This window comes from Lathamus discolor, chromosome 24, assembly GCF_037157495.1.
Source record: "Lathamus discolor isolate bLatDis1 chromosome 24, bLatDis1.hap1, whole genome shotgun sequence".
In the NCBI taxonomy this organism is placed as follows: domain Eukaryota; kingdom Metazoa; phylum Chordata; class Aves; order Psittaciformes; family Psittacidae; genus Lathamus; species Lathamus discolor.
The window spans coordinates 1,644,405-1,655,480 of NC_088907.1; the positions used below are offsets into that span (position 1 = coordinate 1,644,405).

At 49.2% G+C, this 11,076-nt stretch overlaps 1 protein-coding gene and 2 pseudogenes across 1 annotated transcript; all 3 read right to left on the reverse strand.

Annotated features, from left to right (window-relative positions):
• Window positions 1–523: 523 nt before the first annotated feature.
• LOC136003951 (feather beta keratin-like) lies at window positions 524–1,236 on the reverse strand. Its single transcript, XM_065660009.1, has 2 exons — window positions 1,177–1,236; window positions 524–841 (listed from the first exon to the last, which is right to left on the reverse strand). Exon 2 carries the CDS (start codon window positions 818–820, stop codon window positions 524–526), a length of 297 nt encoding a protein of 98 aa, XP_065516081.1. The 5' UTR covers window positions 821–841; window positions 1,177–1,236.
• A 2,677-nt stretch (window positions 1,237–3,913) lies between these two features.
• LOC136003956 (feather beta keratin-like) lies at window positions 3,914–4,669 on the reverse strand (annotated as a pseudogene).
• Window positions 4,670–8,361: 3,692 nt separating this feature from the next.
• LOC136003959 (feather beta keratin-like) lies at window positions 8,362–8,919 on the reverse strand (annotated as a pseudogene).
• Window positions 8,920–11,076: the final 2,157 nt, after the last annotated feature.

An 11,076-nucleotide genomic window follows, 5' to 3' on the forward strand; every position in this document is an offset into this window, starting at 1 on the left:
TACCTGGTATAGCATCCCCCTTTTCCCTACCCCGTTTAGATTGCAATTGCAGAAAGGAAGGAACACGAGGAGACTCAAACTGCAATGCAGCATATACTTTAATGAATCTAAAAAGAGAAACAAAGCAGTGCATCCTGGAAGGCATGCCATCCAGGCTGCTACAAGAGCACCTGACACTCAGGCACCTCTTAACAGCAACAGGACACACATCTTCATCTCACACACACAGGGAGAGAGTGGTAATCAGAGACACTCTCAACTTGCTTAGGATGAACACATGGCACAGGACAACAGGAGGCAACAAGGATTCATGTTTTGAGAAGAAAGCAGGAGAAGAAGAAGACATCAGCTGGCTGTGTTTCCAGACAGCACAGGCTGGCACTTTGCTTGTCTCCCTCCCTTGCAGGAGGAAATAAGGATGCTCAACCCATCTGGGAACTCTGGCCAGCAGCAATGTCCTCAGTCCAGCACCTGGCTTTGGGTTTCCTGGACCATACACTCACTGGAGACGTCCAGCCTGGCTTTAGCAGGGCAGGTACCTTCTGCCGCAGTAGCGGCCACCAAGGCCAGAGAGGCTGAAGCCTCCGGAGTTGATGGGCACTCCCTCCTCACTCAGGATGCTGCCAACAGCAGCAGAGGTGGAGGATCCCACGGCGGTGTTCTGGGGGAAGGAGCTGAGGATGGGTCCGGGCAGGGTCACCACCACGGGAGAGGGCTGGATCACCACGCGGGAGTCCTGGCACTGCCTGATACAGGGCTCGTTGCAGCTGTTGGCCAGTGGGGTTGGCCCACAGGGACGGCACAGATCGTAGCAGGACATGGCTGTGGGATGGAGGTGGACCTGGGAGAGAGGGTAGGGGAACACAGTCAGCAGGCAAGAATCACCCTGGCAGCCTACACACCCAGAGCAAAGGCACAGGCTTGGGAGCAGGGACAATCTCAGTAGAGAGGAAGAGAAGCTAAAGAACCCTGAACCCAAACCACACCATGGAAAGAAAGCTGATGGTGTCCTACCTCCCTGCATTGAAAAACAAATTGAACAGAAAAAATGGGAGCAAAGTTAAGGAGCATGGCTCTCATCAAAAGCTACTGCGATGCAATGATTCAATTGAAGTCAAAAGAGAAAGAGGAAAACTAGACAAGGAGAAGAGTGCAGAAAATTCAGTTGCAGCTCACCTCGTTCACCAAGGAGGAGAAGGCAAGAGGAGTGGATGAGGGAGCCTGCTGTTAGAATGGCTTTTATACTGGTCCATACTGCTCCAGGCCCAGAGGCATCCTTTGAGCATGATAATGTGTTTACCAACAAGATCATATTTTATGCAAATCATCCCACTTAAGTAAATGTGGTGGTTGTTTTTGTTCCCTGCAACACTGCCTTTTCATTTCCCTGTTTGTGACGTGCCCATTAAGCCACATATGCTCCTTTCAACTGGCACTATTAGAGGCCAAAATGTTTCCTGGTGAATTTACAACAAATTCAGGCAGATGGTTCAATCAGCTGGGTGGAGTGGTGCCATGTATTCAGGTGATGTCAGCGTCTTACCCTCCTGAGGCTCTCTTCTTGCTTTTATTGTAATGAATGCAGGATTTTTTTTCCATATAGACATAGAATTAAAAGGCAGAATTTTGTTATGTTGGGCCTGGCCCAATCTGGGTTTGTGCCTCCAGGATCTTTTTAGCTTTCTTAGGCATCTTTTTTTGATCAGAAAGACTATGCTGTTGCATTTTGAATTATCTTTGGTATTTTCCACTGCCCTTAGAAGGAATAGGCTTGTCTTGTTTGCCCCTCTCTTCTTTCAGCATAACCTGGAGTTGCCCAATCAGCAGAACAAGAATGTTTTAGAGTGAATGACGATGTTGCTTTCCCACAGCTAGCCACTGCTCTTACCTGTTCAAAACCACTCCCTCACAAAAATGTCTTCTGGCTTCAAAACTCTTCCTTCTTCCATTCCCCATGTACATTCCTCAACCTCTTCTTTAGCCTTTCTTACTGACAGGACAGCACATACAGTTCCAAACACTCAGCAAGGTTTAAATTCAATAGAAAACCCTCTGCATTAGCAAGAAAGGGCTGGCAGTGCCAGCGAAGACAGGCTGTAGAGCAGCAGATATCAGGATCTCCTCAGAGATGCATTCCAAGGGAAGGATTCAATGCTCTACACTGTATTTCTTGGAGTGAGACAAGGGCCGAATGTTGCCAAGAGGAATGACAGTCCTGCCTGGTTCACCAGCTACATTCCTCTGACACCCCAAGTGGGTCCTCACTGTAAAGGGTGGACAAAACCCCTTCTCCAATTAGGCTGGGACTTCATTTGAGACAGACAACTCTCTAATCATAGCAGTCCAAGCCAAATTCCTCATGGTAGAAGATGAAGACAGCTTTTAGGTTGACAGAAGATACTTAGCCAATTAAACATGTATGCAGAAGAAATCCCCAGTGTGACTGCAAAAGAGTGACCCTACACGTTTCTTCATGCAGGTCTTCAAACATGAAAGCATTTTTATTATGCTGAGATCATATTGCACACCAGTTTTCTATCCGTGGTACTTAAAAAAATTCCACAAGCCAAACATTCAAAGCAAAGAATCTATTTCCTACTTTTGTCCATTCTCCCCTGCTCAGTCCCCCATACTGGAGGTCTACATAAAGGCTCAAGCATGCTGAAACACCCTTCTCCTATGAGCATGTGTTGAGGATGTTGCCTTACTTCCCTTGTATGACTTTTTGACCATACATCTTCTAATGGATCAGCATGGCTTACAACTATGGATGGGAGTGCATTTCTACAGGGTTTCCTGGCAGATAAAAACAAAGGGATATTTTGAACTATAGTTTTCTTTCAGGGAAGACCAGAAGACACCCACCTGGTGCAAACATGCACTCTTAACACCAGGGAAGTTCAGATGAGTAGTTTCTGACTCTGACTGTAGGGCCAGTTGCAAACTGTACCCCATTAAAAATAGACCATGGAAGGGAGGGAAAAAAAAAATAATTGAAAATCAGTGGTTAATTCCTTTTAGGAAGTTGCTCTGACTGACAACAGTCCCTTCAACTTCTTTGGAACTCCCTCTGTATCTGGGGTTTTCAAGAAGGCCTTTGAGCAGGGAAGGGCAAGGACCAATTAAAAGCAGTAACACACAATCAGAGTCTTTGGGCAGGTGGGTGTTAGCAAGCATCAGAAGGTCAGTGGCTTGCCTCATCAATTGGAGGCAGTATCCAAACTTGATTGCTGCTCACATGCTCCTTTGGGGAGCTTCTGGCAAGAATTTGTGTGTTCAGACCACAACAAACAACCCTCTACCACCCAATCCCTCACAGAGACCTGTGGTACTCAGCTCCTCTAGGCACAAGACATGTAAACCATTGCCTATAACCCACTCATTTTCTTCCTCTCTAGGGTATCCCATTTCCCACTGCAGATCTTGGCTGGGCATCCCAGGAGGGAAGGAACACGAGGAGACTCAAACTACAATGCAGCATAAACTTTAATGAGCAAAAAGAAAGAAGCAAAGCAGTACATCCTGGAAGAGATGCCGTCCAGACTGTTGCAAAGGCATCTGAAACTCAAGCACCTCTTTACAGTAGTGAGACAGGTGTTTTCCTCCCACTCTCATGGAAAGAAGGTGGTGAGCAGGGACCTTCTCCAGTTGCTTCAGGATGAACCCATGGCACAGGACAGCAGGAGGCAAGAGGGACTCGTAACGCGGAGAAGAAAGCAGGAGAAGAAGAAGACATCAGCTGGCTGTGTTTCCAGACAGCACAGGCTGGCACTTTGCTTGTCTCCCTCCCTTGCAGGAGGAAATAAGAATGCTCAACCCATCTGGGAACTCTGGCCAGCAGCAATGCCCTCAGTCCGGTGCCTGGCTTTGGGTTTCCTGGTCCATGCACTCACTGGAGACGTCCAGCCTGGCTTTAGCAGGGCAGGCACCTCCTGCCGCAGTAGCGGCCACCAAGGCCAGAGAGGCTGAAGCCCCCGGAGTTGATGGGCACTCCTGCCTCACTCAGGATGCTGCCAACAGCAGCAGAGGTGGAGGATCCCACGGCGGTGTTCTGGGGGAAGGAGCTGAGGATGGGTCCGGGCAGGGTCACCACCACGGGAGAGGGCTGGATCACCACGCGGGAGTCCTGGCACTGCCTGATACAGGGCTCGTTGCAGCTGTTGGCCAGAGGGGTTGGCCCACAGGGACGGCACAGATCGTAGCAGGACATGGCTGTGGGATGGAGGTGGACCTGGGAGGGAAGGCAGTGGAAACAGAGGGAGCATGTAAGAGGCAGCCTGACAGCCTGCTCAGCCAGAGCAAAGGCACAGGCTGGGGAGCAAGAACAAGCTTCTTAGGGAAGAGGAGAGGATTAGAAACCCTAGCCCCACAGTTTTCCTATGAAGGGAGCCCAAGTCTTTCTTGCACCTCCCTGCAGTTCAGCAAAGTGAACATAGATGCTGGCAGCACAACCAAGTTTTAAGGCTTACAGCAAAAGTTACGTGGAGACAAAGACTCAGTTGGAGTTAGAAGACAAAAAGAAAAAAGAGAAAGACATGAAAAAGGCAAAGTTTGTTGCAGCTCACCTTGTTCAGCAAGGAGAAGAAAGCAAGAGAAGTGGATGAGGGAGCCTGGAGTTGGACTGGCTTTTATACTGGTGCAGACCTCCCCAGGCACACCCTTTGTACATGCAATGTGTTTACCAACATGCTCATCTTGCATGCAAAGCATCATAATTAAAGAAATGGGGACATTGCCTATGTTTTCTGCAATGCTTCTTTTTCATTTCCCTGTCCATGACGTGCCCATTCTGCCACATAGACTCCCTTCAACTGATACTTTTAGATGCCAAGACGTTTCCAGGGGAAATGACACGTCAGCACAGACAGATGATGCAGCCAGTGATGACGAGTGCCCCACTTTGCCAGATGAAGTCAGCCCCTTGCCCTCCAGGGCCTCACTTTAAGGATTCTCATGTTGAGTAGGGCATGTTTTCTGGCTACCCTAAAATACAAGGTCAGAATTAGAGAGAATTTTCTGTGACAGGAGTCACCATACCTATTGAACAACATAATACCTAACTCCATCCAAGTGAGGATAGCCTCCAGCAGCTTCTGATCAACAGGAGAAGGATGTTAGAAAAACAGAAATACTTTTCTCCAACACATACTATTTCCACTCCCACCCTAACCCCACCAGCACCAAAGATATGTGTTGGGGCTTCCCAACAGTTCCTTCTTCACACCTAAGGCTACCAAACATTTCTTCTTTGAGCCCACACCCTAACTCAATGACAGGCACTGCAAGCAGCTTGGAAAGCTTTCCATGAGACATTGGAACTCATAACAAATACTAGCCTAGGAACATATGCCAGAACATGCTGGACACAAGTAGACATCAGGATCTCTTGTTTCCTCTTCCCAGGCATCTAAGTGTACTCAGACACATGGTTTCCCACTGGCCTGTAGCAATAACACTGTCAGTGCCCACAGTGAGGATCTGCTGAAAGACTCTAATGCCCTGCTGCACCCTGCTGTCTCTGATTACATGCAGTTGATGCTGCCTTCCCTCCCTGGTATGGTCTTTTCAGACCACCTCGCTGTCAGATCAGCATGGCTCATGAGTGTTGGTGGGCGGGCCTTGAATATCTCCAGTGTAGGAGACTCCACAACCCCCCTGGGCAACCTGTTCCAGTGCTCTGTCACTCTTACAATAAAGAAGTTCTTCCTGATGTTAATGTGGAAATTCCTATGCTCTAGTTTACACCCATTGCCCCTTGTCCTATCACTGGATATCACTGAAAAAAGCCTAGCTCCATCATCCTGACACCTACCCTTTACATATTTGTAAACATTGATGAGGTCACCCCTCAGTCTCCTCTTCTCCAAGCTAAAGAGACCCAGCTCCCTCAGCCTCTCCTCATAAGGGAGATGTTCCACTCCCTTAATCATCTTTGTGGCTCTGCGCTGGACTCCTTCAAGCAATTCCCTGTCCTTCTTGAACAGAGGGGCCCAGAACTGGACGCAATATTCCAGATGCGGCCTCACCAAGGCTGAGTAGAGGGGGAGGAGAACCTCTCTTGACCTACTAACCACTCCCTTTCTAATGCACCCTAAGATGCCATTTGCCTTCTTGGCCACAAGAGCACATTGCTGGCTCATGGTCATCCTCCTATCCACCAGGACCCCCAGGTCCCTTTCCCCTTCACTACTTTCCAGCAGGTCAACCCCCAACCTGTACTGGTACATGGGGTTGTTCTTCCCCAGATGCAAGACTCTACACTTGCCCTTGTTGAATTTCATCAAGTTTCTCCCCGCCCAACTCTCCAGCCTGTCCAGGTCTCGCTGAATGGCAGCACAGTCCTCTGGTGATGTACTGTAGGTTACCCTGCTCTTGCAGGGGGGTTGGACTAGATGATCTTTTTAGGTCCCTTCCAACCCTTGGGATTCTGTGATTCTGTGATTCTGTGACAGTGCATTCCCTGAGGGAATGCACAGAAGGCCACAGGGTTTTTGCTGACAGCAGCTGTCATTCAGAAAAGACAGGCTTCAGCTCCGGGGAAAGGCAGTGTAGGGGTTCCCACAGCGTATGTGACAGTACAGGAGGTGCTCTTCACTCTACCTGAAGCAGGAGTTCTGGGGCGTGTGGCAAATATCACCAGTGGAGGATTAAAGGATAAGGCAGGAAGGGAAAGGCAGCTTGACCTCTCCTGCATCACCAGCTACATGCTGACTCCATGCATGAGCAAGGTTACTTCCCACTCTGATGTCTGTGGACTTGCAATTGAGAGCAAAAAGGCAGGAATGGCTGCATCAACGTCTGCATCCTGGAGGGTTTGTTTTTTTCCATCCTCTGGTGTTCAAGGGCAAGGGGTGGAGAAAGACTTGCTAAATGCCCTCAATTGAGTGTCTTGGGGCTAGGGTCATGTAGGCTCCGAAGCTGTGACTGTGATGCTATGCCAACATTCCTAAAGTACTTCTGAAATGGGCAGGGTGGGACACACAGAGACTGGGGACAGAAAGGAAGCCTTACATCTCCTTGGGCATCTGTCACACATCTTGGAGCCATGGAAGGCTTTGCATAGGTTTGCTGAGAGACACAAGTCAGATGATCAGGACAGAGGGATGTGGTGTCTTTGGATAGCTTTGTCACATGTAAAGGACAGTGCCCTCTATTTGCCTATTTTAGTGAGGTACCCACTCAGACCCTCAGATGAATGCAAGTGCACCACATCCTTTCAGCCTGTTTGGGATCACATTTGGTAATGCAGACTACTATCGTACACTGGGCTGCTTTAGACAAAGTATTTCGAGCAGGTTGAGATAGTTGATCCTTCCCCTTCCCTCACTATTCATGAGGCCACACCAGGGGTTCCATGTACAGTTCTGGGCTCCTCAGTGTAAGAGAGACATGGACACATCAAAAGGGAGTAAAATAAAAGTCCTTGATGAATGAAAATTAAACATAAAAGATGACTAAGGGACTGGAGCATCATATATATGAGGAAAAACTGAGAGCTGGGAAGAGCAGGCTCTCAGGGATGGTGCTCATTCATCTGTTGAAATACCTGAAGGTAAGGTTCAAGGAGGAAGGAACTGGGCTCTTTTCAGAGAGGCCGTTGAAAAGACCAAAGGCAATGGGGCAAGAATGAAACACAAAAAGCTCTCTCTGAATGTCAGGAAATACTTCTTCATTTTAAGTGTTACAGAGTGCTGGAACAGGCTGCCCAGGGAGATAAAGAGTTTAGATCCTTGAAGGCAACAAAAATCAATCTGGGCCAAAAGCAATTGGCTCTAGGTTGAACTTATTGAAAAACAGGTTGGACCAGGCAACCTCCAAAAGCAGCTTCCAGCCTATATCATTCTGTGATTCTGTGATTTCCCATTGAACAGGTTGGCTGGGCATCCAAAAAGGGAAGGAACACAAGAAGACTCAAGCTACAATGCAGCATAAACTTTAATGAGTAAAAAGAGCGAAACAAAGCAGTGCATCCTGGAAGAGACAATGTCCAGGCTGCTACAAGAGCACCTGACACTCAGGCACCTCTTCACAGCAGCAGGACACACATCTTCATCTGACACACATGGGGAGAAGGCGATGAGCAGGAACCCTCTGTGTTTACTACAGGATGAATTCATGGCCAGGACAGCAGGAGGCAACAAGGACTCATGATGTGGAGAAGAAAGCAGGAGAAGAAGAAGACATCAGCTGGCTGTGTTTCCAGACAGCACAGGCTGGCAACTTGCTTGTCTCCCTCCCTTGCAGGAGGGAGCGAGGATGCTCAACCCATCTGGGAACTCTGGCCAGCAGCAATGTCCTCTGTCCGGTGCCTGGCTTTGGGTTTCCTGGTCCATGCTCTCACTAGAGACGTCCAGTCTGGCCTTAGCAGGGCAGGTACCTTCTGCCACAGTAGCGGCCACCAAGACCAGAGAGGCTGAAGCCCCCGGAGTTGATGGGCACTCCTGCCTCACTCAGGATGCTGCCAACAGCAGCAGAGGTGGAGGATCCCACGGTGGTGTTCTGGGGGAAGGAGCTGAGGATGGGTCCGGGCAGGGTCACCACCACGGGAGAGGGCTGGATCACCACGCGGGAGTCCTGGCACTGCCTGATACAGGGCTCGTTGCAGCTGTTGGCCAGAGGGGTTGGCCCGCAGGGACGGCACAGATCGTAGCAGGACATGGCTGTGGGATGGAGGTGGACCTGGGAGAGAGGGCAGGGAAAGCACAGGCAGCGTGTGAGGGACAAAACACAACTGAGTTAAGGACACAGTTGAGAACAGAAGACAAAGAGAAAAATTGCAAAGAAGACAAATAGAAGACACTTGCTACTTACCTCGTTCACCAAGGAGAAGGCAAGAGAAGTGGATGAGGGAGAACCCATACTGGACTTTCTTATATACTGCTCAAGACTGCCCCAGGCCCAGAGGAACACTTTGCGCATTGAATATGATTCCCAGCAAGCTCTTCTTACATGCAGAGCATCACAATTTAAAAAATTAGGGGGTTTATTTCTGCCCTGCAACCTTCTCTTTTCATTTCCCTGTTCATGACGTGCCCATTCAGCCACACAGACTCCTTTCAACTGACGCTATTAGAGGCTAAAATGTTTCCAGGGGAAATGACACGTCAGCACAGGTAGATGTTGCAGCCAGTGATGAGGAGTATCCTACCTCACCAAGTGAACAAGCCCCTTGCCCTGTGGGGCCTCACTTTAGAGTGCTTCCTGACACATGGGTCCTGTCTCCTCATAACCCCGAGGCTTCAGACTGGACGTCCACACCTAAGGGTCAACCTGCATCAGCTGCCCGCTCTAGTTCAGTGCTCACTCCCACTTTATTAGCCATCACCTTTCTAGGCAGGGCATCTCTGCTATGGGGTTTAGACATGCTCTCTGAGGCTGCCCTTTGACATTAGCAGAAATTGTTCTGCTTCTTTTGCCATCTTCCTTCTCTCCCTCATCCCCACCCACCTTTAATGGCAGAGTACCAATGCTTAAGATCCAGGGCAATTCCCCATCCAACACTCTTTGCTAGAGACCATGGGCAAAGCTGGATGAACCCAAGTGACCAAGGCATATCCTGGCCAATCGATACACATCCTTCTTCTTTCCCGTGTCATTGCCACCACTTCTGCTTTAACCACACAGACGGCTGCAGACCAGGCATGACCAAATACATGGCAGGATTTTCACAGGACACACAACCCTGCTCAGCTGCTAGCAAGGTCTATGTTTCTTCGAAAGTACAATCGAAGGAGTACAGCACAGCAGGTGCCTCCTACTGTACCTGAAACACAACCAGAGCAGGAGCACAAAGTATTGCCTGCCTGTGATGGAAGGACTTAGAACCGAGGTAGGTAATGCAGTGCCACATCTTCAGTCTCCCCAGCTTGTGGTATGATTGGAGAAACAAAATGATCACTGCTTGGGACCTCCATAAGCGCAGCTTGCTCAGGGGCTGAGTGGGCTTTCTAAAAGATTTGCGGCACAACTGTGCCAGTATCACTTCCCTACACAGTACAGTGACAGATAAACTCTGCAACACCTTATTTTGTCCAGCACAAGACTGCTTTAGGGGGTGCAAAAATGCTTTTCCAGCTTCATTCTATGAGGAAGTAACTAGGTGGATGGATGATGGTAGAGCAGTAGATGTGGTTTTTCTTGATTTCAATAGGGCATTTGATACTGTCTCCCACAGCATCCTCATAGATAAGCTAAGGAAGTCTGGGCTTGATGATCGGGTAGTGAGGTGGATCAAGAGCTGGTTGAAGGGAAGAAGGCAGAGTGTTGTGGTCAGTGGGGCAGAATCTAGCTGGAGGTCTGTGACTAGTGGAGTACCTCAGGGGTCAGTGCTAGGACCAGCGTTGTTTAATATTTTCATCAACAACCTGGATGAAGGAACTGAGTGTACCCTCAGCAAGTTTGCTGATGATACTAAACTGGGAGGAGTGGCTGACACACCAGAAGGCTGTGCTGCCATTCAGCGAGACCTGGACAGGCTGGAGAGTTGGGCGGGGAGAAATTTGATGGAATTCAACAAGGGCAAGTGTAGAGTCTTGCATCTGGGGAAGAACAACCCCATGTACCAGTACAGGTTGGGGGTTGACCTGCTGGAAAGTAGTGAAGGGGAAAGGGACCTGGGGGTCCTGGTGGATAGGAGGATGACCATGAGCCAGCAATGTGCTCTTGTGGCCGAAAAGGCCAATGGCATCCTAGGGTGTGTTAGAAAGGGGGTGGTTAGTAGGTCAAGAGAGGTTCTCCTGACCCTCTATTCTGCCTTGGTGAGGCCACATCTGGAATATTGTGTCCAGTTCTGGGCCCCTCATTTCAAGAAGGACAGGGAATTGCTTGAAAGAGTCCAGCGCAGAGCCACAAAGATGATTAAGGGAGTGGAACATCTCCCTTATGAGGAGAGGCTGAGGGAGCTGGGTCTCTTCAGCTTGGAGAAGAGGAGACCGAGGGGTGACCTCATCAATGTTTACAAATATGTAAAGGGTGAGTGTCAGGATGATGGAGCTAGGCTTTTTTCAGTGATGCCCAGTGACAGGACAAGGGGCAATGGGTGTAAACTGGAGCATAGGAGGTTCCATGTGAACATCA

What these genes read in the sequence shown, in the direction of transcription:
- LOC136003951 (XM_065660009.1), bottom strand. Translation starts at nt 820, where the DNA reads ATGTCCTGCTACGATCTGTGCCGTCCCTGTGGGCCAACCCCACTGGCC.